This window comes from Odocoileus virginianus, unplaced genomic scaffold (assembly GCF_023699985.2).
Source record: "Odocoileus virginianus isolate 20LAN1187 ecotype Illinois unplaced genomic scaffold, Ovbor_1.2 Unplaced_Scaffold_5, whole genome shotgun sequence".
Lineage (NCBI taxonomy): Eukaryota > Metazoa > Chordata > Mammalia > Artiodactyla > Cervidae > Odocoileus > Odocoileus virginianus.
Genome location: NW_027224267.1, coordinates 2,836,121 through 2,863,257, shown reverse-complemented (window position 1 = coordinate 2,863,257; position 27,137 = coordinate 2,836,121). Strand labels below are relative to the sequence as shown.

Sequence of the window (27,137 nt, the reverse complement as noted above, 5' to 3'; positions counted from 1 at the left end):
CGGGGGTTGGGGCACTGGAGAAAAAGGAAGGACTGGTAGGACACAATGAGGGAAAAACAAGGAAAATGAGCGAGCCACATGAAAACACGTTTCCTCCCTTTTACTGTTTGTACAGCGGATCCACTTAGATATTCGAGTCGGAGAACATGACCTTGATGCAGCCATTACTCAAGCAAAGGACAAAGTTAATGAAGTTAGCTTCAAGCTTGAACATCTAATCGAGCAAATTGAGCAAATAGTCAAAGAACAGAACTATCAAAGGGTCAGTCTGCCTAATCAGCTTACACCCCCTCTTCCTGCCAGGAACATAATTCTTGACTGAGCCCCTGAACCAGGGAAAGAGAAAACTGCCTCTTTCCTAGGTTTCTCCAGGACTGTGTGGATGTGCAGGGTCGGTGGGGGTACTCTTCTGCTGTCTGCTAGACTATGAGCTTCTCTAGGAAAGGGACTGTGGCTCGCTCGCCTCAGGGGTGTGAGCTCACAGATGAATAAATAAGGGCTTCCAACACACCCTGTGCATCTGCAGTCGAGGGTGCCCACTTTCTACAGCATTATTTTGTTCCTGTGACATTGTGTGTTTCCCAGGTCACTGTGTTCAGTGGACCCTCCCTGCCTGGATGTGGGCGCCTGAATCTCTCCCCACTCACTAACCTTCTGTTGTCTCTAAGCTTCAGCTTCCTTATCTGGAAAATAAAATGAGCGCAGTGCCCAGCTTAAAGTAAAGTAAGAACTGGGACGATAAAAAAAGTATCAATTAGGCAATATACACTTTGATGCTAACAAATAAAACATATAAAGTAACAGGTCAAATACTTGATATTTTACACCAAAATATCAAAGTATGTTTTATAAGGTTGACGCCCCCTCCTTATCTTTGGCTAAAAACACACCTTAGCTCAGAAAAATCAGATACTGCTCTTTGGCATAAGATATTACCTGGGTGACATTAAGTACCTTGAATATATATAGCACCTTCCCCTCAAATTCATGCATGAAGCGCCTTAAGAAACCTAACCTGAATATTCCTCTTCTATATAGGACCGTGAAGAAAAATTTCGAATGACCAGTGAAGATACAAACAGCAACGTCTTATGGTGGGCATTTACACAAACGTTAATCTTTATCTCAGTTGGAATTTTCCAAATGAAGTCCCTTAAAGACTTCTTTATAGCTAAGAAACTTGTATAAAAATAAATAAAAAGTAAAGGCAAATGATTACCTTCTACCTTGCATAATGTTTGAGTTAATAAAATATATTCATAAGTATGCATTATTTTCTGATTTCAAAGACATCTAAGGTTGGAATTGATGTTATAGCATTGTAACACTGATAAAATGTCCAATAGTCACGTACGAATGTGAGAGTTGGACCATAAAGAAGGCTGAGTGCTGAAGAATCGATGCTTTCGAACTGTGGTGTTGAAGAAGACTCTTGAGAGTCCCTTGGACAGCAAGGAGATCAAACCAGTCAATCCTCAAGGAAATCAACCCTGAATATTCATTGGAAGGACCACTGATGCTGAAACAGAAGCTCCATTACTTTGGCCACCTAAAGCGAAGAGCTGACTCATTGGAAGACTGATGCTGGAAAAGACTGAAAGCAGGAGAAGGGGACAACAGAGGGTGAGATGGTTGGATGGCATCACCGACTCAATGGACATGAATTTGAGCAAGTTCTGGGAGATGGTGAAGGTCAGGGAAGCCTGGTGTGCTGCAGTTCATGGGGTCACAGAGTCCAGACATGACCAACAGACTGAACAACAACACTGATAAAATGTCACTAACAATACAGCTTCTGAGTTTGACAGAATAAACACATGATTCTGTTCTTAAACTTGGAATAGATCAGCCCTGTCCAACAGAAATAAAATGTGAGCCATATATGTAAATTTTAATTTTTCTGGTTGCCACATTAAACAAGGTTTTTTAAAGAGTAAAATTAACACTAGTGACATATACTTAACCTAATACATCAAATACACTACCATTTTAACATGTAATCAATACAAAATTACTAATGAGATAGTTTACTTTTCTTTCTTGATAAGAAGTCTTGGAAACTCAGGTGTATTTTGCAATCAAAGCATATCTCAACTTGGACCGAGTCCCATTTCAAGGTCCAATGGCCAGAGGAGGCTCCCGGCTGCAGCCTGGGACAGAGGGGTACATATTTTCCCTAACGCACTCGTCAGTCATCCTGAATCTCTGAGTCTTCCTGTTTCCCTGGAAGAAGGCCACTTTTCTCCATTTGCACAGAGACTTCCTCTGAACCAAGTTTGCTTCGCAGGTCCCACCTGATCCCCCTCCACCTGGATCAGGGCGATGGAAACGGCTCTTCTACAGAGAGTGTGGGGCATTCCACGACGTTTGAAATAATATGAAGTTAGCTTCCCTTCATTTTCTCTAATTTTATTTTTCCTTTGGACTGCACAGCATGTGTAATCTTGGTTCCCCAACTGGGCACAGAACCCACATCACCTGCACTGGAAGCCCAGTCTCAACCACTAGATGCTCAGGAAAGTCCTTCTCTAAATTCTAATTACAAGTTCATTAGAGGCTACAAAAAACAGAACAGTCCTTTCCACCAGCTCCTCTATATCTTTGTAAATGGAAAACAATCTTCTCTAGGTCAAGACTTTTCATATGCCCACGCCAGAGGCAAGCAAGGCCCTGGCTCGCCTGGCCCAGCTTTGCCATGTGACCGGGTCAGCTGGTCCTGGGCCCTAGTCACACCCCACGCTGATCCATCAAGCCCTCCTGGCGCCCCAACCTGGCCCAACGATCTCCTAGAACCCCACCCCAAGGTGTCCCCCCACCCCCACCTCCTGTTCCTCTGACCCCACTGGTCCCTCGTGGCCCAGGGCCCCTTCCCCTCCCACCTCCAGTCTGCAGCCCTCAAGTCCCCTCACCTTCCCCACCGCCACCACAGCACAAGGGCCTCCTGGCCCGTCAGCTCAGCGCAGCGCGCTCAAGGCCGGCACACGTCACGTCTCCCCGTGGCCGGCTCCACCCTTCGCCCAGGCACTGCCTCCTGTGAGGGTCCCTGAGACTCGGCGGCTTCCGCGCACCTCGGCACCGCCCGGGGGTCCACATGGCTCCTGGAGTACCGCGCACTGCACTCAGGAGGATCACTGGGGATTGCAGCGCCGGAGTGAGTGCGGCTGGGTCCCCACCTGCACGTTCCTCCTCCCCTACGTCCGGCCGAGACAACCCACAGACGGCAAAGTGTAATTCCTCACCCTGTCCCTTCCTGCCTTGGTACCTTCCGGGGCGCGTTTTGGAGGGGGCGGCACAACTATGGCGCGCAGGCGCGGAGTCACGCCCTCGGGCCAGGCGCAGATCCCGCGTCCAGGTCTCGCGTGGCTCTCGCGCGGCGGCGGCGGCACGGCCCTGGGCCAGACATGGCCAGCTGGGTGTTCTGTAACCGCTGCTTCCAGCCGCCCCAGGCGACGTCGTGCTTCAGCCTGACCAACTGTGGCCACGTGTACTGTGACGTCTGCCTGCGCAAAGGTCAGGGCGGGGCGGGCAGCGCTGGCCGGCAGCCGGGCTCCTGGGCGGTGGCCACACAAGGAGGAGGCGCCCTGAGGCGAGCGGGAGGGCCTTCGGAGCAGGGCTTCTTGGGGGAGGGCTGGCGGCACCAGGGCCAGGGCGCCGGCCAAGAGGCCCGGGCTCGCGTCTCCTGGACGCCTCTGGGCTGGCGCAGCGGGGCCGCCGGCACAGTGGGCCGCGCGGGGCCCTGCACCTCAGTCCCACCTGCCCCTTGGAGCCCGACGGGCTTGGGGCGGGAAACGGGGAGGCGGGTGCAGAGCGGTCCCCAGAGGCGGCGGTGCGTGTGAGGGCCTGAAGCTAGGGGAGGGGGCCGGGCTGCCTGCGGGGCTGTGAGGTGTGATCCGACCCCCACCCCAGGACCTGCGAGCCCCTCACCCACGCCTGTGGCCCCACCTTGACAGACATTCTCTGTTTCTGAAGTGTTTTTATTGACCTAGAGAGCTCAGGCAGGAAAAAAGCCTAAATGAAAATGCAGAGATTTCTCACAGAGTGACTGACCTGTGATACCAGCTCACAGATGAGGAAATCAGAACATCACTGCCGCCCCCCCCCCCCCCCCCCCGAAGGAAATGGCACCATCACCTTGGGCAGCCGTGAGCAGGGGCTCCAGCCAGTGCCAGGCTCACCCCACACTCCGCCCCTCGCGGGCCCGTGTCTGGGCCTCTCCCTTCAGGACCCTCGGTGCACGCTTGCCCCTCGCACCCCTTCCCCACCACACCTGCTCCGGCCTGGCATGTTTCCCAGCTCACCACTGGCCCTCGGGCTCCTCCAGGCTCTGTCTGTCGTGGTGGTGCCACAGGCGTGCTGGTGCTGGGCTCGCAGGTTCTGGGGTTGGGGCGGCAGAGGCGTGTGCCCAGGTGGGCTGGCTGAGCATGGATCCTGGCAGCCGGAGGACGCAGGATGGGGGCAGGGGAGGCAGCACTCTGGGAGGAAGCGGAGCCCAGCACAGGGAGACGTGTCTAAGCAGGACAGCCGCCAGGGCTGGACAGAAGCAGGGCTCATGTTGGGCAGACTTGAGTCTGGGCGGCAGCTGGCCAGATTGGGGGTGGGGCCCCCCTGGCCATCCAGAGTACCAGGGGAGACAGCAGGTTTGAGCTGAGGCTTAGGACCTCACATTTGGAAAAGAGGTGCCGGGGCCAGCCGTGCAGGGAGGCTGCAAAGGGTTGTGAGCACACAAGGGTCTGGTGGTCCAGACCGGAGTGCAGTGGGGAGGGGACTGGAGGGGCTGGAGAGGGGAGGGTGGGAGGCAGGAGACACGCAAGCCTGTTCTCACCTGGGACAGAGCGTTTCCTAAAGAAGCTGGGTGAGGGCAGGAGGAGGCTGGGGCGGGGAGAGACCAAAATATCAAACCAGGCCTCCTAGGCAGTCAGGGCACCGGCCTGAGGATTACCTGCCTAAGTGCCCTGTGGAGAGGAGAGGGGGACTGTCTGGGTGCTGGGAGGAGAGAGGGTGGGCGGAGGCAGAGCTTAGGGGGTCTGTGGGAGGCAATGGGTGGGAGAGGAGGTGAGCCCTCCCTTGAAAGACTAGGCCTGGGGTGGGGAAGGGGAGGCGTCCCCTCAAGACACAGGAAGGGGGCCGAGCTCATCAGCTCTGGTGTGGGCCTCATGGGGCCTCTTTCTCAGGCGATGACTGTGGAGGGGACAGCCCTGGGATTGGGCCACTGGCGCTGCCTAGGAAGACCTGGGGCAGCCAGGTGTGGACACCTGGCCTCCGAGCTGCCTTGTGGAGAAAACGAGATCAGAGGCTGTGAGGACCGGGCAGGGCCAGAGAGGAGCTGGAAGCGAGGGGGCTGAGGAGGGGGAGCCTTGCGGGGCCCAGGGCCAGGCAGTGGAGGAGGGGTGGGTGGGAGGAGGCCGAGCATGGGCGGGGCGGCCAGGGGACTAGCCACCTCGGCTCTGGCTCTCAGCCCCTCAGCGGCCTGGCCCTCCCAGGAGCCCTGCTGCCAAGGCCAAGCTGCAGAGCAAAACCCTGGAGCTGTCAGGTTGGGGGGAGGAGCTTTCATTTTGTAGTGTTTAAAATTTTCAGCTAAGTTATCCCCATTTTATTTCTATAAAATATGCTTGGAAATAATCTGGGCTGATCTAAGTTTAAGAGTTGTTGATCTGTATGGCCACTGTTTTGGAGCATATTTGGATAACAAGAAAAAATGGATTGTTACTGTGTAAGTCTTTTCAGCTATGTGCATGCCCCCAGGCTTTTCCACGGTAAGTGCTATAATCCTGTATACTTTTACAAGTACTGTAATTTAAGGTCTGCATTTATATATGTTTAAAAGCACTGTTCACTGTAATAAAGTGTGCTTTCTTTTGTAGGTAAAAGGGATGAATGCTTGATTTGTAAAGTTGCTTGTCGTACAATTCTACTTTCAAAACATGTAAGTAGAAGTCTATAGTATATTAATATTAATCAGTGATTTTTTTTAAAAGTGTGATGTTCAATTTTTACTTTGATTTGCTTGGTGTGCTAGGAGATCATGCAGACTTTCTGTATAAAGTCCACTAGTGGTTCTGAATACCTCACACAGCTGTTCCCTCACCAGAGCCTGAGTGCTGCTTGAGGACGGGCGTGGGGCGTCTGGGGATGGGCGTGGGGCACTGGTTCCTGCAGCTCCTCATGGTGGTGGGGTTGGTCTCCTTGGGGTCCATTCTAGTTAAGAGGGTAAAGTTGATCCATTCAAGTTTAGGTCCCAAGATGTGTATTTGATCTGATGTTTAATCTGTAAAAGTTCTTTTTATGATTACAAACATAAAATTACCTCAAACTTCAAACATAACAGAAAACCATAACAGAATGTGAAAGTCCCCAACTCCTGTTTTCCAAGGACAACAACCAGGAGTGTGGGCCCTGCTCTGGGTGTTGGTGGGATTTTAACAAAGTGGTATTTCCCAGTTGACACTACATGTTCTAAAGTGTACACACCCACATTCTCTAAAAATGACTTCCTGGTGTGATAGGAAAAAACCTTTGGGATTTTTCAGTTTTTTACTATTTCAGTCTTAAAATGAACATTTTTTTTATTACCATAGTTCTACATACTTGTAAGACTATTTCTGGAGCATAAATTCCTAGAAGTGGGGAAAAGTGAGGCCTGGTGGTGTGGGAGGGTAGGGTGGTGGTGCAAAATGTCTTTCTAACCATCACAAACGAAAAGAGAGACAGAGAGGCATTGAGAACCCAAGTCTGACTGATTCCCAAGCCAGCCAGGGTTCTTGACCACCACATTGTCTTCAAAATAGAAAGAGTGCATCACTTCATTAAACCTCCTCCACCTAGGGCTTCTCAAATGCATTTGCGACAGAACCCTTTTTCAAGGAACGCATATTAATATCCCATGGTCCACACTTGGAGGAACTGTTCTCCCATAATAAGCTTCTAGGGAGTAACCAGTGTGTCTTAGTGTGAGCCCAGCTCTGGAATTTGGCAGACCCAGAGCAAATTCTCGTCCTAGCTGTGGGCTCCTGGAAAGGTCCCTTTCCCATCTGCTCTGGGGCCCTCATTGCATTGTTGAAAAGATTAAATGAAATAACACTCAGAATTTTTCTATTAATATTTCCTCCTTCGTGCGTAGGGAGTGCAGGCCCCTTCTGTGCCGTTGGGGCTCCCCATCCCTGTTTCCCTTCAGGGAAGCCCTGGGCCCTGGCAGGTCAGCACCGACACCCTCGCCTCCCCCAGGGCCCGGGAAGGTCTCCTTGTGGGGCCTGGTCCTTAGTGGGCATCAATCCGGTCTTCATCACTGGGGCCCTTGCCTCTGTGTGTAGGGCTCACCGGGGCCCTTGGAGGTGGGGGCAGGCTTCTGTCCTGTTTCCTTTGAAGTACGGGGCTCAGGGCGTCGGGTGCTGTCCAGGGTCTCGGGTGGAGATCTGAGTGTGGGGCTCGCGTGTACTTGGAGCGCCTGCAGCAGGCCCCCTGCCCTGCCAGTGCCCTTCCCAGCCCCTTCTCTGAGAGGAGTCTGGGGCTGCTTCCCCTGTAGCTGCCCCCACCCGCAAAGCAGCTGCCCCCTCTCCAATGAAGCAGCTGCCCCCTCCCCGCCACAAGGTCTTCCAGCAGCTCCTGGGGCCCTGACCCTTCAAGTGCTTCCTGGTTTCTTCTGCGGACCTCTTTCCGAGTGCAGCGTGACTCATTTCAGCGGGGACAGGCCCATGTGTGTCCTTGTCCGCGCCCTCTGTGCCTCTCGTGCTGACGAGGGGAGAGGGGAGGCAGGAGTGCCTGCAGGAGGCGTGCCGGTGGGCAGGTGCCAGTTCATAAACCGTCTTTTGTCACGTTTACGCTCAAGTAACTCAACACATACTTGTGAGAGTTAGAAGTTGTGCCCGTTGCTCTTCCTGCTTCTGATTCCACCGTTTCCTTTGTACCCGGCTGCCCCAACCCCGGCAGCTGCCCGAAACTCCTCAGCGCCACCCTTGGTCCCTAGGAGGTGGCGCTGCCCCTCGCCCACACCAAGGTGTCCTCGGGGGCCCCGGGAAGCCGCTGCGACAGCGTCCTAGCCGGGTCTCGGCCCTGAAGCGCATGGACCTCCGGGCCCTGGAGGCAGCATTGGCAGAAGCAGCATTTTCTTTCAGACAGACTCCGACATCCAGGCGCTCTTCATGGGCATAGACAGTCTGTGCAGGAAGTATGCCAAGGAGACCTCCCAGGTGAGTCCCCTGGCCATGGAGGTGGGTTGGGAGCCCAGTCCATGTCCACCCCCACTGTGGAAGGCCGGGCACTGTTCCCATGTCTGCGGGTGTGAAACAGCGGCTGCTCGATCAAGACGCCCATGCTGCCTCAGGGTTTGAGGGCTGGGCCCTAGCTCTGGGTTTGGAAGGTGGGCCTGAGGCGTCCAGACACCAGGCAGCGGGCTGACTCTTGACAAAGTGTCTCCTGACGCCCTCTCTTCACACTCTCTCCTACCTCCTTGTGACTGTGCATCCTCTCCTGACCCCTAGTGCCTGCGTGTCCTCTCCTGATCCGTCCTCATGCCTGCACATCCTCTCCTGACCCCTCGTACCTGCACGTCCTCTCCTGACCCCTCCTTGTGCCTGCACGTCCTCTCCTGACCCCTCCTAGTGCCTGCACATTCCCCTCCTGACCTCTCCTCGTGCACGCGCATCCTCTCCTGACCCCTTGTGCCTGCATGTCCTCTCCTGACCCCTAGTATCTGCCCATCCTCTCCTGATCTCTCATGCCTGTGTGTCCTCTCCTGACCCCTCCTCGTGCCTGCACGTCCTCTCCTGACCTCTAGTGTCTGCGCGTCCTCTCCTCATCTGTCCTCATGCCTGCACATCCTCTCCTGACCCCTTGTACCTGTACGTCCTCTCCTGACCCCTCCTCGTACCTGAGCATCCTCTCCTGACACCTTGTGCCTGCACGTCCTCTCCTGACTCCTCGTGCCTGCGCGTCCTCTCCTGACCCCTCCTCGTGCCTGCACGTCCTCTCCTGACCCCTTCTCGTGCCTGCACGTCCTCTCCTGACCCCTCCTCGTGCCTGCACGTCCTCTCCTGACCCTTCGTGCCTGCACATCCTCTCCTGATCCCTTGTGCCTCCGTGTTAGCTCCTGATCCCTCCTCATGCCTGCACATCCTCTCCTGACCCCCATGCCTGCGCGTCCTCTCCTGACCCCTCCTCATGCCTGCACGTCCTCTCCTGACCCCTCCTCATGCCTGCACATCCTCTCCTGATCCCTCCTCATGCCTGCACATCCTCTCCTGACCCCCCATGCCTGCGCGTCCTCTCCTGACCCCCCCTCGTGCCTGTGCGTCCTCTCCTTACCCCCTCGTGCCTGCACGTCATCTCTGCTTCTTGCACAGTTGCTCCATCCCCAGCCTTAATGCTGGGCATTCCTCACTAGATGTCATTGGACAGCACTCCCCTATCTTTCTGTTAAAGGTGCAGACCCCACATTGGCCGCCTGCCACTTGCCCTCGGGGTAAGGCCAAGTAGGGCAGCGGCAGGGGCCGACTGTGGCTGAGGCCCGTCCTGGGCACTGCTGCTCACAGGACCGTGGGCTTGTGGGCCTGGAGACCATGGTCAGCCAGCTTGGGGGACTGTCCCGTCCCTGGGAGGCCGCTCTCTGGCTCTGCCAAGAGCACCAGCCGGGCCAGGGCTGACCCCTCGTGCCGGGGTGGCCAGGGGCCCCGGGAGACCCTCGGACTCAGCATCAGTGCGAGGTGAGCGCTGGGCAGGACTGCCTCTGTTGCCTCAGTCGAAGTGGAGGACCTCTCTCAGGCCAGGCGCCGAGGCCAGAGCTGCCCCCAGTGGTGATCCATGGGAAGTCCACGGGAGCCCTGCGCCTGGAGGGGTCTCTCCAGGGACGGCCCAGCACAGAGCCTGGGGCCCCGGGGGAGGCTGAGTGCCCGCCTCTCCACCTCCGGCCACACGTGCGCCCACCAGGCGTGGTCAGGCAGCTGGTGGTGGTCAAGTGCCCGCCTCGTGCAGAGTGGCCCACAACAGGGAGCAGGGCAGCTCGCTGTGGATGCTGGCATGCTGAGTTTGCTATGACTTTCAGTGCATTTAATAAGCATCTTTAATTTCTCACTGCGTTAGTTTCTTACAGGGCAGTCATTTGTAGGTAAAACCCGTGGAACGGTCTCTGTGGGGCCCTCTGTGACTCGAAGAGAGTGAAGCCAGCCGGGACCGAGGCTGCGAGCGCCTGCGCGGGGCCTGGGTTTGCCTGAGCGGTGGCAGCACCACCGGTTCCTGCTGAGCTGACTGAGATCCGCCCCGAACCCTCCCCACCTCTGATGCGCTCACCCGCCAGCCTCTCCCCATGACGTGGAGAAGGGACACAGGGCGCTGGGCTGGACAGAGTCTCCTGACCCCTCAGCACAGACACCCTCGGCATGTGCTGCTCCCAGACCGTAACCCGACCCAAGGACATGCGTCTTTCCTCCGGCCCAGTCCTCCCACTGTCCTGGGCTCCAGGGTGGCATGGCCGCGGTCAGCTCCTCCTCGGCCTCTGCGGAGACCCAGGGTTGGCTGCTGTCAGGCACGGCCTGCAGACTTTGTGTGAGTGTCATCAAGTCTCACCTCTGTCTCGCTCCAGCTAGGGACTCAAGCCCTTTTTCAATTTGTTGCTGTCGGTCAGGCCGACACTGAATCCCAGAGGCTGGCTAGGTGGTGCATGGCCGCGCCCAAGCACACACGAAGCCCTTGCCCTCAGTGGGGCTGCTCCCACCTGCTGCTCGGGGGCCGCCCCCTCCCCGGCCTTTTGCCCACAGTCAGCCTTGCCCATGGCCCTGGTCCTGCTGTGGCCTCACCTGTCCTGCTGCGTCTGAATCATGGAGCCCTGCATGCTTGTCCTCACCAAGGTTCTCCTTGGAAGTGGCCTGTCCACGGCCCTCTCTGGGCCCAGTGCCTCAGAGGTGGGGTTCCCTGTGACTGGCTCCCCGACGCTGTTGAGCAGGAGCCCGGGGCCACGCCCAGAGGCGGGGCCCTGCCCCAAGGCATGTGTTCAGGGGTCAGCTTCCGACATCGGTCTCTCTTGCCCTGAGCGTGGGACCCTCGGAGGAGTGAGCTGAGAGAAGTGACTGTCACCTTGTTTTGCTTCAGTGATGGGAAGGCAGCTTTAGACCTGTTCAGACCTTTCCCGGGGGCACGGCTCTCACCTCCAGTCCTGCCTGGGGGAGGTAGAGGGAGGGGCAGGATCAGTTCCAGCTAATGAGTGAGGACTGGGCATCTGCTGGCGAGGGCCCAGTGGGGGCGGCGGGAGTGAAGGCCGTCGGTGTGATCCAGAGCCTTCCTGGGACGGGGCCTCAGGAGCTGTGAGGCCTCCTGCAGGGGCGGCCCTGGGTGCCCTCGCATCATTTCCCTCCACAGGCAGGCGCGCTGGGCAGAGCCTGTGTCCACTGACCCTCCCGTGGGTGGAGATGCACATCCGTTGTCCCGTGGGGCGAGTCCCCAACAGTGAGGGCTCTGAACCCCTCTGATGAGCCAGATGGCAGGGGCTCTGGGAGGGTGTTTGCCCTCCACCTGTGGTTCCCCCTGCCCTGAGACAGCCAGCCTCCTTTGCACAGAAGGACTTCTTCCCTCCATTGGACCAGACCCGTGAGCCCTGGGAGCATGCCCTGCCGTCTGCATGCCTGGGGGCAGCGAGTGACTGGGGGAGCGTTTACATGATAGAGGCCTCAACCAGCTTACTCAGTACGTCTCCGCTGTCTCTCAGCTGTGCACAGGTGACAAGAATTAGGCCTAAACAGTTCAGTTCAGTGTTTCAGGAGGGTGAGTGTCATCTGAAAACCCCAAGGTTTCAGAATAGCTCTCTCTGAGGCCTTCCCTGGTGGTCCAGTGGCTAACACTCTGCGGTCCCAGTGCAAGGGCCCAGGTTCAATCCCTGGTCAGGGAACTAGATCCCGTGTGCTGTCACTGCAGATTCTGCATCCTGTGAAGAAGATGGGAAACCTTGCGTGCCACAGCCAGGACTCGGCACAGCCAGATAAATACGTAAATGAACAGCTCTCCCTTCCCAGAAGTGAGTCAGTCATTCTCCCGTAACATCCGTCAGCACCTCCAGGAACAGTCCAGGCTCTGCTCCATAGACATGGAGGTTGGGGCTCATGATTGGAGACCAAGGATGGTGCTGGTTTCAGGCACTGCTGGCCTTGACTGGGCTCCCAGAGCAGTGTGGCCCTGCCAGCCTGCCTGGTGGTGTCCCTGCCCAGCGAAGTCCTGGTGGGGGGCTCCTGAGATCCAGCGGCTGCTCCCTGAGGGATAGCGCGTGGTGATTGGCCCGTGTGGGTCGTGTCCTGTCCTGTGTCCTGAGTGCCCCTGGAGCCACGTGGAAGGGGGCAGAGCAGCCGTCGCGCCCACGTGATCTGCACGTGAAACCCGTGGTGCTCAGCACCTCTGGGTGGAGCTCACCTGGCCAGGGCTGTCCACTGAGCCCGGGGTCTGCCCATATCTGCTCTGGCTGCTGGGCAGCAGGGGGGCCATGCCTGGGGAGGAGCCAGGGGCTTCGGGAAGCCCCCGGCCTCAGCCTCTGCAGCAGCTGATGTGTGTTGTCTTCTCAGATCTCAGAATTTCAAGAAAAGCACAGGAGGAGACTGTTAGCCTTCTACGGAGAAAAGGTAACTCCAGTTGGCGGGCCGCAGGGAGCAAGGTGTCTGCATCATCCCCTCCTGGCACGGGCTGCTGGGCGGTGTCTGCTGCAGACGCTCAGCCCGCTGCGCGGTGCCTCTCTGAGGTCAGCCACGCAGCCGCCTGGAGACCCAGCTGTGGTCTCGCTTCCACCTTGGACATCAGTACAGACCCGCAGTCACCCCACGGTCTATGTGGTACTTTTCCATGAATGTGAGCATAAAGTAGCTCTGGCTGATCTTCACAAAAGGAGGTTTAGTGCCCATTTGCTTATCCCCAAAGCATCCTCCTCACTTGGTTTTGAAACTCAAAAGAAGGAAAATAAAGCTTTAGTGAAAACAAATGTGGAGCTTCAGCTTGACTTGGGTTGAAGCCTCCTTTTGGGCCGTGTGGGTTGAGAGGAGCAAGGGGCAGGCGTCAAGGGGGCGCTTGGTGGGCGGGGAGGGTGCTCTGGCCGGAGGGTACTCTGCCCAAAGGGTGCCCCGTGAGGCGCGGCGGTGCTGGGCTGGGCTTCACACTTCCTGGAGAGATTCCTGGAGCCCGTTTCCGACACACTTGGTGACCTGGACTTGGTACAAACTCTCACAAAAAGTGCGAGGGCTGTGGCCGCATCACTTGCATTGATTCCTGGGTTTAAGAACTTGAGGATTCACTTGTCTCCTCTAAACTGTCACCCGGCCTGTGTGGTAACGGGAAGTCGTTTGGCCGTGTCTAGGTCTCTCAGTTGGAGGGGTCTCTCAGGAAGTCGACGCTGCGGGTGGAGCAGCTGCAGAGGCGAGTCCTGGGGGCGTACGGCGGGGGGGAGGGCACGCGGCGGGTGGGAAGGCTCACAGCACTTTGTGTCTCCAGGTTCAAGTCTGACTGTTTTCCTTGGTCTCTAGGTGGGGTGTTTCTGGGGCGGTGGTTTCTGGGCCAGGCCCCCTCGCTGGCCACTCCACTCCACTTGCACTGGTGTGGCTTGCGGTCTCCCTCCAGGGGGAACCCCGCAGCTGGCACCCTCGCCCCAGATCACGCATACCCAGGTTTCCCCTCCCTGCCCTGGTGGTGTCTCTGCTTCTGGCTCTGTCTCGGGGACCGTGGACGCTTGTCCACCCCACACAGTAGCACCAGACTTGTTTCACGAGGTCACCTGGAAGTAGGCACAAATGCCCTTTGGGAGCTGGGCCCAGCAGCCGGTCCTGCTCAGCAGACTTTGAGGGAGCGCCCGCTGTGTTCTTGGCGCTGCCTGCTGTGGGTTCTGGGGACTCAGGGGAGCCCCTCTGGGGTGGACCAGGCCTGTGCAGGTTCCCGAGGTGAGGAGGGGCCAAGGCATGTCATGGAGAAATGGGTCGTTTCTGTTTTCCTTACTTCACGTTGGAAGGAATTACCTGGATGTAAATGTTTGCGACTCAATTAATGCCTTTCCTCCATTTATTTAGGGTGAGGTCACAACAAGCAGTTTTCAGCACAGTAAAAACTCCAGCTTCCAGTAAGTGAAGTGATGCCTGGAAGGGGTGGGGGGTGCAGGTGCTGGGTGTGCCTATAGCTCCAGCACAGTGGTCTGTGCTTTCTCGTCACAGCGCCTTCAGCAAGGCCAAACGGACCTCTGTTCCAGTCCCGTGACTCATCAGCCTCTGAAAGGTCTGCGCCCTTAGTCCCCGTCCCCAGCGCAGGCCCTGGGCCCCCCCGCCTGCCCGCCCCCCCCCCCCACCTCTGCCGCTTGCCCCTTACTCCCATCCCCAGCCAGAGGGGTGGGTGGGGTGGCCACGTGACCAGGCTGGGCCCTTCCTTTGACTGGGATGAGAGCGGTGGGCCGGTGGCAGCCTCTGGAACCTAGACCCCTGGTGGAGTGTCTTTCTTGGAAAGTTGCAGTTGGGCCCGTGGGCAGCAAGGCTGATGGGGGTGCTCTGGCCGTGCCTGGCAGGCCACACCCCCGTCCCCAGCTCTTCAGAAACTAGGGAGCAAGGCCCTCCTCCCAGCTGCTCTGTGCACCTGCAGGAAGGCCTGGTCCCGTCCCCACCAGCCTGGAGCAGGTTAACTAGGGAGCTCATGTGGATGAGCACTGCGTGTGTAAACCACGTGGGCCAGGCGGTAGGGTGGACAGAGGTGGGGTCCCGCCCTGGACATCCGGCAGGAGGTGGAGCAGCCCAGTGACGGGGCAGGTGGCGAGGAGGAGCTGAGAGTGGACCTTCCAGGGGCGGATGGGGGGCAGGAGACGGGAGGCTGTTCCAGTCACACGGTGGGCGCGTCTGTGTCGGTGGGCGCGTCTGTGTCGGGCAGGTGTGTCTGCTTTACAGGCCTTGCTGGCCTTGGCGGGGCTGTGATCACTGCGCTCTGGGAGTGCTGAGCAACTGTAGGGAGGAGGCCCGCAGGGCCTTGTGTGTGCACGTTTGCGTGCGTGCGCGTGCATGCATGCATGTGTGTGCGTGTGCATGTGTGCGTGCATGCGTGCGTGTTTCTGTTACTTCCATGCAGTCAGGCCGTGACCGTCTCGCTGCCTGTGTAACAGGGTCGAGTCCATGGAAGTTGACCTCACGCCCTCTCCAAGGAGAAAGGTGAGTGCACCGACATCACATGTGTGGTCCCAGGCACTTTGCACAGATGGTCCTTCCCGGCGTGGATAGCTGTCCCACGGCGCACATGCAGAGGTGGCTGGTCGCCAGGAGGCTCCGAGGAGAGGCCTGGGGGGAGGCTGGGGTGCGGTCACGGGCGGGGGAGCCCCCTCTCTCCCTGGCCCGGTGGCCTCGTGACGCCTCAGTTCCTGGAGCTGCTGCACTCACGCCCCCTCCAGCCGGGGCAGCGGCAGTGCCCACTGGATGCCCTGCGCCTGCATAGTCTTCCTGTGTGCTGGCATAGGCCCTCCTGCAAACAGGGGGCTCGGCCTGTGAGGAGAGACGGCTCTGCCTGGCAGCGCTCTGTCCCCACGCTGTGGCTGGCTCCTCAGGCTGGCCTCTGCTGGGCACGGGGCGCCAAGTGTGGGATGCGCTGGGGGTGGGGGAGGAGCGGGGGGCCAGAGGGGGCCTGGGAGGGGGGCCAAGCCGGAGGGGCTCTGAGCACAGCGGCCGAAGGAAGGCTGAGGTGGGGCCTGCTCACACGCAGCCACGCCGCCTCGGCGTGCAGAGCCAGCCCGGCCATCCCCGCAGGCTCTGCGAGGTGTCAGCCTGCGCTGAGTGGGCAGGGCCTGGAGCCCAGAGGCAGGGAGCTGCTCCCGTGGGTGGACACCAGGTTGCTGGGCAGCGCAGCCGCGCTTGCAGAGTGCTGGGGGTCCCTCTGAGGCTGTCGTCCTGCAGCAGCGGCGAGGCTGGGGTGGAGGCGTCGGCAGAGGGGGCCGTAGACCGAGACTGCCACAGAGCTGGCGCTCACCGCGCGACGGAGGAGCAAGGGAGCGCTGTGCTGCCAGGCCTGGGAGCGGGGCGAGGGCGCAGTGAGGGCATGGGGCGTGCTGGCCAGTGGGCAGCAGCAGTAGTGCCAGGCCCAGGCTCCTGGCCCCCATGGGGCGTGTGCCCCCTACCAGGCCCCACCGCGCAGTTAGCGGCGGGCTCGGGGCAGCGGGGTGGGGTGGGGCCCCGCCTGGCATATGCACACTGCGGAGCACGCCTGCCCTCGCCGCCGCCTGCCAGTGTCTGTCAGCATCTGGATTTCTAGGTGACGAGACGCTCCCAAAGTGAGGATTACTCAGGATTTTCGAACTCCTCATGTCAGCCAAGAACTTCGTTTACTTTTCTTCTTGTGAGATCCTTAAAGTCACCAGTGGAACCTTCATTCACTCACCACCTGGGCCCCCTGGGGCGGCAGGCGCAAAGTCACCAACAGCCGTGTTCCCGCACACAACACCAGCAGTGTATCAGATAGATGCGACTGAGGATCTGTGTTCTTAGCAAACAGGGACAATCTCTGCTCCTGAGCCAGTCTGGAGCATCAGCGGTCGTTCTCTCTTTACAATGCAGCCTGAGGTCATCGCTGGCCCACCGAGGATCTCCCTGCTCAGCCCACCTCGGGATGGACGCATGGGTAAGTGGAGACGCCTCGCCTCGCCCAGACTGCACACGCTGCAGGGCCTCCCCTTCCCCCAAAGTGAGCCACTCCTGCAGGCCCACCTGAGGCGATGCAGGGGCCGCTGGCCCTGGTGTCCTGTCCTGTCTCCGGGCTGTGCACAGGAGTCCTAGTGCCGCTGTGCCTCCTGGCTGCTGCTAGCGTGGCCGCTGGGTGAGCGCCCGGCCCTCCCCTGAGTCAGCTTGAGCACCAGGCCCAGGCTCAGGCTCACGCCGTCCCCCCCAAGTCCCTCCCGGAAGTTCCCTGGGCGGCGGCGTCATGGAAACACACATGCGTGAGCCACGTGCTGACTCCTCTCTACCCTCAGCACCTTGGCTTTCTCTCACCGCTGCTGCCGCATCTCTGCCCTTGACTTCCTGTCCTCTCTCGCTGAGGCCAAGGTCCTGAGCGTCACCCCTGAGGTGTAGGTATTCTGCGCCGCCTCTTCCAGGGCCTGTTGGTGCCGCCCTGGAATTTAAGCACCTGGTTGGGGCTTGATTTCCTTCTGCCCAGCCTCAGATGGAAACCATGGGTGCAGGTCAGGCCTGTGCCTTTCTGTCTCCCTGCCCTTGCTCTCCTGGGATCTCAGGCCGTCAGTCGCTCCCAGGTGCTTCCTCGCCTCCTGCCCACCTCCATCCTCCTGTGCAGCTGGCGTGTCCACCAATCAGGGCTCCAACTGCTTGCTCCATGGACGCAGCACCTCTCAGCCCCTGTGAAACCTCCGCTCCGGCGTCCTCAGGCACCGCCTGCTTCCTGCTGGCCCATCCCGTTGGTGATGGAGGCGGCCTTCCTCCTGGGCACTGGGCCTTCCAGGCCCCCACCTTGGCATGGCCTTGCACGGATTGGTCTCATACCAGTGTCTGCAGGCCCAAGGCACCGAACCCGCTGCTAGGAGCACCTTCCCCTTAGGAGCCCGGGGTCTGGTGGAGAGTGACCGCAGTACCCCTGCTATCCAGCAGGACCTTGTTGCCTCTCCGTTCTGTCAATATCGTAAGAGCCCATAATGGAAAAGGATAGATAAATGTGTAACTGGAACACATAGCTGTACGTTACAACTAGACAACATTGAGAGTAAACTGTACTTCAATTTTTAAAAAGCAAAAAAGGAAAGAACCATTTTAAATCTGGAGGAATGGAAGCAGTTCCATTAAAAACCATTTAGAAGGCAACACAGGGGAGCACCGAGGCGCAGAGAGCAGACAGCAAGTCGGCAGGAGCGGGCGCGCGCCAGCCCCTCCCAGCTCGTGCTGAGCAGCAGGCCTGCCAGGGAAGACGTAACCCCACCCCTGAGACGCGTTCCAGCGGCAGTGCAGACACGTCAGGGTGAGAGGAGTGACCCCACGCCAGATGATGCCCGAGAAACCAGCCAGGAGCGGGGGAGCCTCCCGGTGACAGGACGCGAGGCTCACGATGGCGTGCGCACCTGACTGCGCGCAGGCGCCCGGAGCAGAGGCTGACGGGCGGCGGGGCGAACCGAGTGCGTTCTGGGCGCACGCTCCCACTCAGAGGCGGAAGCAAGCAGTGGAGTGGACACGCGGCATCGGCCTGGAACAGCGTCTGGTGTGAGTGCCCGCTAGGGCAGAGACCTCTGCCTGCTGTGCACTGTCTGCGGGGGACCTGCCTCGCGCCTGGAGGTGCACACAGGCTGAGACACAACACAGGTACCTCAGCGAGCAGCGGGTCGGGAGCCAGTGCAGCATCGTTACCCTAGCAGGCGGCTGTGCGCCCAGCGGGCAGAGGCTCTTCTGCACAGCTCAGGTCCATTTATCAGACACCCCACACAGACGCCCCCCAAGCACATGGGGCCAAAACCACAGAATTTTTAAAGTAATCATTCCTTCAGCACTTATTTGGACATTCACTGTTAGTAATTGATGCAGCTACTAGACAAGCGATAGTAAGGTAAGTGACCACTTACCTGATAAACACTGTGCCCCCAGCAGTGGTGGGGGAGCAGAGGGAGGCTTTCCAAGGTCAGTTGAAACGTTCTGTGGAGAGGACATTGCACTGAGGCGTGAGACAGGCCCTGACACTTGGGAAGGACTGTTTACACAGAGGGTATTTTGGGGCCAAAGTGGAATTAAGTTGGAAATCAGCAACAGGAAAAAAAATCTGGGAATAAAACAAATATTTGAAAATTAACACAATTATAACTACCTTATAGATCAAAGGAAAAACACAAAGCCTTTGACTGTGTGGGTCACAACAAACTGTGCTCCACAGAATCTCTTGAAAATTGTTCAAAAGATGGGAATGCCAGACCACCTTACTTGTCTCCTGAGAAACCTATATGCAAGTCAAGAAGCAACAGTTAGAACTGGACATGGAACAATGGACTGGTTCAAAATTGGGAAAGGAGTACATCAAGGCTGTATATTGTCACTCTGCTTATTTAACTTGTATGCAGAGTACATCATGTGAAATGCCAGGCTGGATGAAGCACAAGCTGAAATCAAGATTGCGGGGAGAAAGAGCAATAACCTTAGATATGCCACCACAATGGCAGAACTATAATGACTATAGAGTGGAAGTGAGAAATAGATTTAAGGGACTAGACCTGATAGAGTGCCTGATGAACTGTGAATGGAGGTTTGTGACACTGTACAGGAGACAGGAATCAAGACCATCCCAAGAAAAAGAAATGCAAAAAAGCAAAATGGCTGTCTGAGGAGGCCTTACAAATAGCTGTGAAAAGAAGGGAAGCAAAAAGCAAAGGAGAAAAGGAAAGATATACCCATTTGAATGCAGAATTCCAAAGAATAGCAAGGAGAGATGAAGCCTTCCTCAGTGATCAGTGCAAGGAAATAGAGGAAAACAGAATGGGAAAGACTAGAGATCTCTTCAAGAAAATTAGAGATACTGAGGGAACATTTCATGCAAAGATGGGCTTAATAAAGGACAGAAATGGTAGGGACCTAACAGAAGCAGAAGATATTAAGAAGAGGTGGCAAGAATACACAGAAGAACTACAAAAAAGATCTTCATGACCCAGATAATCACGATGGTGTGATCACTCACCTAGAGCCAGACATCCTAGAATGTGAAGTCAAGTGGGCCTTAGGAAGTATCACTACAAACAAAGCTAGTGGAGGTGATGGAATTCCAGTTGAGCTATTTCAAATCCTGGAAGATGATGCTGTGAAAGTGCTGCACTCAATATGCCAGCAAATTTGGAAAACTCAGCAGTGGCCACAGGACTAGAAAAGGTCAGTTTTCATTTCAATCCCAAAGAAAGGCAATGCCAAAGAATGCTCAAACTACCACACAATTGCACTCATCTCACACACTAGTAAAATAATGCTTAAAATTCTCCAAACCACTCTTCAGCAATATGTGAACCGTGAACTTCCAGATGTTCAAGCTGGTTTTAGAAAGGGCAGAGGAACCAGAGATCAAATTGCCAACAGAGATCATCATAAAAGCAAGAGAGTTTCAGAAAAACATCTATTTCTGCTTTATTGACTATGCCAAAGCCTTTGATTGTATGGATCACAATAAACTGTGGAAAATTCTTCAAGAGATGGGAATACCAGACCACCTGACCTGCCTCTTGAGAAACCTGTATGCAGGTCAGGAAGCAACAATTAGAACTGGACATGGAACAACAGACTGGTTCCAAATTGGGAAAGGAGTACATCAAGGCTGTATATTGTCACCCTGCTTTTTTAACTTATATGCAGAGTACATCACAAGAAACACTGGGCTGGAGGAAGCACAGGCTGGAATCAAGATTGCCGGGAGAAATGTCAATAACCTCAGGTATGCAGATGACACCACCCTTATGGCAGAAAGTGAAGAAGAACTAAAGAGCCTCTTGATGAAAGTGAAAGAGGAGAGTGAAAAAGTTGGCTTAAAGCTCAACATTCAGAAAAGTAAGATCATGGCATCTGGTCCTGTCACTTTATGGCAAATAGATGGGGAAACAGTGTCAGACTTTATTTTTGGGGGCTCCAAAATCACTGCAGATGGTGACTGCAGCCATGAAATTAAAAGACGCTTATTCCTTGGAAGGAAAGTTATGACCAACCTAGACAGCATATTGAAAAGCAGAGACATTACTTTGTCAACAGAGGTCTGTCTAGTCAAGGCTATGGTTTTTCCAGTGGTCATATATGGATGTGAGAGTTGGACTATAAAGAAAGCTGAGTGCCGAAAAATTGATGCTTTTGAACTGTGGTGTTGGAGAAGACTCTTGAGAGTCCCTTGGACTGCAAGGAGATCAGTCCTGGGTGTTCATTGGAAGGACTGATGTTGAAGCTGAAACTCTAATACTTTGGCCACCTGATGTGAAGAGCTGACTCATTTGAAAAGACCCTGATGTTGGGAAAGATTGAAGGCAGGAGGAGAAGGGGACGACAGAGGATGAGATGGTTGGATGGCATCATCAACTCAATGGACATGGGTTTGGGTGGACTCCAGGAGTTGGTGATGGACAGGGAGGCCTGGCATGCTGTGTGGTTCATGGGGTTGCAAAGAGTCAGACATGACTGAGCAACTGAACTGACTGGCAGAAAGTGAAGAGAAACTAAAGAGCCTATTGGTGAGGGTGAATGAGGAGAGTGAAAAACCTAGCTTAACTCAACATTCAAAACACAAAGATCATGGCATCTGGTCCCATTATGTCATGGCAAATAGATGGAGAAGCAATGAAAACAGTGGCAGATATTATTTTGTTGGGCTCCAAATTCACTGCAGATGGTAACTACAACCGTGACATTAAAAGATGCTCCTCGGAAGGAAAGGGAAAGTGAAAGTCGCTCAGTCGTGTCTGACTCTTTGCAACCCCATGAATCCATGGAATTCTCCAGGCCAGAATACTGGAGTGGGTAGCCTTTCCCTTCTTCAGGGGGATCTTCCCAACCCAGGGATCAAACCCAGGTCTCCCACATTGCAGGCAGATTCTTTACCAGCTGAGCCATAAGAGAAGCCCAAGAATACTGGAGTGGACAACCTGTCCCTTCTCCAGGGGATCTTCAGGAATCAAACCAGGGTCTCCTGCATTGCAGGTGGAGTCTTTACCAACTGAGCTATCAGGGAAGCCCCCTTAGAGGGAAAGATATGGCAGAGCTAGACAACCTATTAAAAAGCAAGAGACATTACTTTGCTGACAAAGGTCTGTATAGTCAAAGCTGTGGTTTTTTCTAGTAGTCATGTAGAGATGCGGGAGTTGGACCATAAAGAAGGCTGAGCACCCAAGAATTGATGCTTTCAAACTGTGGTGTTGGAGAAGACTCTTGAGAGTCCCTTGGACTGCAAGATCAAACCAGTTAATCCTAAAGGAAATCAACCCTGAATATTCACTGGAAGGACTGATGCTGAAGCTCCAATACTTTGGCCACCTGATGCAAAGAGCTGACTCATTGGAAAAGACTCTGATGCTGAGAAGATTGAAGGCAGGAAGAGAAGGAAATGACTGAGGATGAGATGGTTGAATGGTATCACCGACTCAGTGGATGTGAATCTGAGCAAACTCTGGGAGACAGTGGAGGACAGGGAAGCCTGGCGTGCTGCAGTCCATGAGGTCACAAAGAGTTGGACACGACTTAGTGACTGAACAACAAGTGCAGTGCATTTCCACATGAATCCTAAGATCCACTGATTAGATTCTACCTGAGCTAATGGTTTGGGGGGGTTGCCCTCTAAATGAGACCTGACAGATCTGTCCACTTACTGGTTCCTAAGTGACCTGAAGAATTGTCATTTTCAGAGTACGAGTCTTATGCTTTTTTTGTAAACTGGAACCTTAGGAGTGAGTTATTTGTAGTGGAATTTTCCTCATTGAATTTCGGATTGGGTACAGTATGCACAAGGCATCTTTTTGTCCTTTGCTCTCACCCATCTGCACCTTTGGACCTAAAGTGTGTGTCCCGTGGACACGCGTGGTTGGGTCACGCTCGTGATCTCCACGTCTGGGTAGAGCGTTCAGTCCACTGGGTCGGCACCGCTGTTAACGGGTTTGGCCTGAATGTCTGCCTCTGTGCTGCGTTCTGTCTGCCGTGTGGGGTTCCGTGTTCATCCGGATCTCCTTAGCTGCCTCCTTTTGCATTCACCACTCTTAGTGCGCCATTTGCTGTGGACTGTGTCCCCTTAAAGCTGTGGCTGTGTTTGGAGCTGGGGTTTTCAGGAGGTCAGTGCAGCCCTGAAGGTGGGACCTGATCCTGTTGGATCCATGTCATCGGGATATGCACACTCAGGGAAAGGTCACGTGAGGACATAGCCTGAAGGCATGTCGGCAGGCGGGACCCCGGATCCACCCGATCACCAGGACTCAGATCTGCCTGTGCCTTGCTCTGTGACGCCCGCCTCGGGACTCTGGGAAACAGAGATGGAGGTGGCTGAAGCTGAGCCTGCGGGGGTGGTGCGGAGCCAAGCCAACCGAGGGACGCTGTCCCGTGGTTCTCGTGCCTGGGGAGCCGTAGCCTCTGTTGCCGCCCGACTGAGTTCTGATCAAGTGGCTTTCCCCGTCTGAAGCTCTGTTGACGTGGAGCTGTGGATGACAAGAGCCCACAGTCCGGCTCTCCTGCTTCCTTTAGAGATGCTCACTGTCTTAGAGGCAGGAGGACTCAAGCCCTCTTCACAGGCATCTGCACCCGCCTCCTACCTCCCAGAGCTGCGTGCCTGTCGGCGGTCACTCTTACCCGACCCAAGCACTGTTTCATTGTGGGGCAGCTTGGCCAGCAGTGAGCTCTCCTGGTTTTTGGCCACCTTTGAACAACGTTGTCTTCATTTGAGGGTGAGTTCACTGGGTAGATTCTCGGTTGACTGGCGCCTTGCAGGGTCGTCCTGCTGTCTGGCCCCTTGTTTCTGACCAGGAGTCGCCATCAACCCTGTGCTCGTGTCCCCGCGTCCCCGCGTGTGAGGAAACATTCTCCTAGCTGAGGGCTCTCTGCCCTTTGCTCATTTTGGAGGACTTTTCAAAATGGTGTGAGTCCTGGGGCCTCACCCCGCTCCCCCAGGATGGCCGTGGCTGGTCTGGGTCTGCGTGCTGGCCACAGCGCTGTGCCCTTTCCTCCTCCTCACGTCCTGGGACGCAAAGCCACAGGTTCCCAGCCACCCTCTCTCGGCCCAGCTGAGGGAGCCCCCACCCCGCCGGGCGGCAGTGGGTGTCCAGGTGCGGGGCTGTCAGCTGCCTTGGCGATGTCCTGGAATGGTCCAGTCTCCTCGCAGATTTCAGCTCCCTGGCAGCTGGAAGTCAGTTCTTGGCAAACACCCCTGGAAGAATTGAAGCTGTGAGACCGTGGCTCGATCCCCTTGCCGGTTCCCACCCATGAGCCTGTGCGCGAGGCCAGCCATTCGCCTGTCTCGATCTCCCAGCTGTCAGCACCCAGGGTCTTGTCCAGAGGACCCCCGTCCTGGTGTCATGGGCACGAGCACCGCACACGCCCAGCAGTGAAGTTCACCCTCTTTACATGTCAACATGGTCTCCATCTGAATTTTTCAAAAGGAAATCTTGCCAAACGCCCTCAATTACCATGCTTTCCTGAACTGAAACCTGGCCCTGACCTGGGGGCGTCCTTGGCTGGTCACTGGCTCCCAGTCGGGCTGCAGCTCTGGGTCTGCAACAGATCCGTGCCACCCGGCCCTGCCGCTGCCTCGGTTTCCTGAGCGCTGGGGTCACCACCCTCAGGACAGAGACCTTGACCTCAGGGTCCCTGATTCTCAGGCAGGACCTGAAAGACCACCAACTGAGGGCCTGGCGCCTGTGCTCCTGGGGTCTCGCCGCTGCCCACACAGCCTGTGAGTTGTTGACCTCCTAGGGCCTCAGGGTCCTCGGCGGTGATAATGATAGTCGTCCCCAGAGTCCTGTAAAGCACAGGTGAGAAACTGCTGCTGCTGGCCATCAGGGCTCGAGTGTGTGAGCGCCGAACAAAGGATTCTCTCCAGGAGGCCAGCAGGGTGGGAGCCATGGGCAGGACGGCCTCGCAGTCCCCAGGAGCAGGAGGCAGGGCTGCTCGGGAGCCACAGGCGCAGGCCTGGGCCAGAGCCAGGGTGGGGGCTGGCCCTGGAGGGGCAGCGGGGTGCGCAGGCCGGCAGGTGGCAAGGCTGCCCCGCTTGTCTGGGCCAAGTGCCGCCACAGACAGGAGCCAGCCCCGGCCTGGCTGCTCTCACGTCAGAGGCGCACACAGCTCTTGGGCACAGCGGGCCCACCTCTGAGAGCCAGCCCACTTGGGGGGCCATTCCTCCAGGGTCATCGAGGCCCCAGGTTGTCAGACCCTGTAAAGCCCCAAATATAGCAGGCGTGATGAACACAGCTGTTAAGATGGTTCATCCTGGCTCTCAGCCGTTCTGGGGGTCTCCCACGGTCACCTGCTGTGGGCTGTGTCTTCATAGTCCACACTGCCCCAGGCAAAGAGACGAGACCCCCGTTGGCCACATAGTGTTGGGAGAAGCACTCGCCCTCTCTGGTGTGGGTTGGTCGTGGAAGGGGTACGTGAGGGGACACAAGGGAACCTCAGCTAAACTCTGGCATCCCCTCTTTCCTGCTTCCTCCTGTTGCAACTCCAGAACTGAGATGCAGAGGAATTCAGGTATTCAAAAGAGCGGTGTTTCCATACTTGCCCCCTGGTGTGGCTGAAGCACACCAGGGACCTTTCACATCTTTAACAGAAGCTTTGCACTGGCCGGGAGGGGTCAATGGCAGGAGTCAGAGGGTAAGCCTCTGTGGCTTGGGTGGAGACCACACAGCGGTCCCGGCGCCTGGCGTTGCCGGTGGCTGCCGCCCTCCTCAGAGCCAGAAGGGCCTCCCTGCCAGTGGCCTCGGGGTGGCAGGTGTCCAGATGTGGATCGAGAGCTGCCGCACACAGGGGCGTCCTTCCCAAATGGGGCAGTGGGGCGGGGGGCGGTGGCATCAGGCTGCCTACTCGGCGAGAAGACAGCAGAGCGCGGGGTGTTCTGGGTGGGGGTGGTGATGGGTACAGCCCCCCTGACCTCTCACTGCAGGCAGCATCGCCCACCGCCCTCAGCACCTTGGCCTGACGCCCCGATGCTCCAGCGAGCCCCAGTCGCTCAGGTAGGTCCCACCCTTGGCCTCTGGGGGCACCTGGACCCCGCCCGTCCCAGGCTCTGAGAGAGGCTGTGCCTTGGGCACCGCTTCATGTTCTTGAAGCTGAAACGTGACACGGGTCACTGTCACAAAAACCCTGGAGGAGCCGTCCTGGCTGCAGGACCCCGGGGGTGGCAGGGTCTCCTGGCATCAGGTGGCCACTCTGCAGGCGCTGCCCCGAGGGCTCCAGCTGGCAAGGCCCCAGCGCACCCAGCCCGGCGACACGTCGTGCAGGCGCAGCTGTGCCAGGCATGGGCTGCCTCCCCCGGGGGTTCTTCAGCCCTGGGAGCCCAGGCCATCTCTGCAGATAGCAGACCCCTCCTTCCCTCTCACCCCTCACCCAGCTCCCGTCTCACTTTGCCATTTGGTACCGTCCAGACCCCTGGCCCCTTGCCTGTGACTGACAAAGCCACCCCCTTGCCTGCCTGAACACAGGCTGCAACCCAAACCTCCGTGAGGCCACCTTCATCCCACTCCATGTCAGGGGTCTGCTCTGTGTCCTCTGACCCCCAGCCAGCCAGCCCCCTGCTCCGGGCCGTCTGCCCTCAGGGAGTTGGTCCCCCTACTCCACACCTTCTGACCCCCAGGGAACCAGCCCCCAGCTCCATGCCCTGTGACCCCCAGGAAGCCAGCCCCCTGCTCCACACCCTCTGACCCACAGACAGCAGGCCCCCCTGCTCCATGCCCTCTGGCCCCCAGGCAGACAGCCCCCCACCACCATTCCGTGCCCTCTGACCTCCAGCCAGCCAGCCCATCCCCCGTTCCGTGCCCTCTGACCCCCCAGGGAGCTCCTCTTGCTCCATGCCCCCTGACTGTAACTATCTCAGCATCAGCACAGAGGACCCTGGGGCCCCGTGTGGATGCTCTGGGCCCTAGGAATGAGCAGCGGTTCTCGGGGCCCTGCCAGGGTCACCACAGCCCACAGCGGGCCTCCGGTGAGGCTGCCTGCCGGATGCTGTGTGGGGGCTGCTCCCCCTGGACCCATGGCCCCAGGCTGGCCGTGTGCCCTTGGAAACTGAGAAGCAGCCAGCCCTTGAGTGGCCGTGGGGCCAAAGGCACTGGTGATTTTATCTATCAAATTTGCTGCTAGGATCCCGGCCCTGCAGATGCCCTGTGAGTGGCCCAGGCAGAGCCCAGCGCCCGCGGCGGGCAGAGGAGCAGCACCCAGGCAGCCCATCAGCATCTCGGGGCTGATGCAGAGGCAGCATCCAGGCGAGTGGGGCCCAGGGAGCAGCCAGAGCGCAGGCCCCGAGAGCCCCTGTGGCCCCTCGCAGTGACCTTGTCTCTCTCCCTGCAGGGCCTGCCAGCCTTGGGGGACTTGTGCACGAGTGAGAGCAGGCTCCTCCCGTCTGGGTGTCCATGGGGGGCTCTGCATGACAGCAGGCTCACCCCCGTCTGGGTGTCTGTGGCGCCGGTCCACCTCTTCCTGACAGAGCGACTCGGCCACATGAATGAATAAATGGTTTTCGGGCTCTCCAGGGCA

The 27,137-nt window shown here is 57.1% G+C and overlaps 1 protein-coding gene and 2 long non-coding RNA genes across 16 annotated transcripts in view; 2 read left to right on the top strand and 1 right to left on the bottom strand.

Moving 5' to 3' along the window:
* LOC139033422 (uncharacterized) overlaps positions 1-1,223 on the top strand; it is a 2,284-nt gene extending 1,061 nt beyond the window's left edge. The window contains exons 2-3 of the long non-coding RNA XR_011485998.1: positions 116-262; positions 1,039-1,223. This is a non-coding gene — a long non-coding RNA (uncharacterized lncRNA). The remainder of the gene's footprint in view (positions 1-115; positions 263-1,038) is intronic.
* LOC139033421 (uncharacterized) overlaps positions 1-3,340 on the bottom strand; it is a 20,446-nt gene extending 17,106 nt beyond the window's left edge. Inside the window, exon 1 of the long non-coding RNA XR_011485997.1 lies at positions 3,240-3,340. This is a non-coding gene — a long non-coding RNA (uncharacterized lncRNA). The remainder of the gene's footprint in view (positions 1-3,239) is intronic.
* RNF212 (ring finger protein 212) lies at positions 3,002-27,137 on the top strand. 14 transcript variants are annotated; one of them, XM_070462588.1, is made up of 13 exons: positions 3,002-3,151; positions 5,862-5,923; positions 8,109-8,183; positions 10,072-10,533; positions 12,534-12,590; positions 13,316-13,374; positions 14,019-14,068; positions 14,137-14,220; positions 15,089-15,134; positions 16,527-16,590; positions 23,145-23,344; positions 25,552-25,621; positions 26,745-26,827. In XM_070462588.1, the coding sequence occupies exons 4-12, from the start codon at positions 10,368-10,370 to the stop codon at positions 25,585-25,587; spliced, it is 762 nt and encodes a 253-aa protein (XP_070318689.1). In that variant the 5' UTR covers positions 3,002-3,151; positions 5,862-5,923; positions 8,109-8,183; positions 10,072-10,367; the 3' UTR covers positions 25,588-25,621; positions 26,745-26,827. The 14 variants fall into 14 exon arrangements, with proteins under 14 accessions (XP_070318689.1, XP_020755116.1, XP_020755117.1 ...); XM_020899457.2 differs by lacking the exons at positions 3,002-3,151; positions 10,072-10,533; positions 23,145-23,344 and adding exons at positions 3,372-3,510; positions 11,896-11,995; positions 26,952-27,137 and having other exon boundaries at positions 26,745-26,866; XM_020899458.2 differs by lacking the exons at positions 3,002-3,151; positions 10,072-10,533 and adding exons at positions 3,372-3,510; positions 11,896-11,967 and having other exon boundaries at positions 14,160-14,220.

Bases quoted from the DNA above. Each gene is read 5' to 3' on its own strand.
- RNF212 (XM_020899456.2), top strand. From the start codon at position 3,402: ATGGCCAGCTGGGTGTTCTGTAACCGCTGCTTCCAGCCGCCCCAGGCG. The intron at 12,591-13,315 runs GTAACTCCAGTT...GGCCGTGTCTAG, and splicing joins TAGCCTTCTACGGAGAAAAG to GTCTCTCAGTTGGAGGGGTC. The intron at 14,069-14,136 runs GTAAGTGAAGTG...GCTCCAGCACAG, and splicing joins AGTAAAAACTCCAGCTTCCA to TGGTCTGTGCTTTCTCGTCA.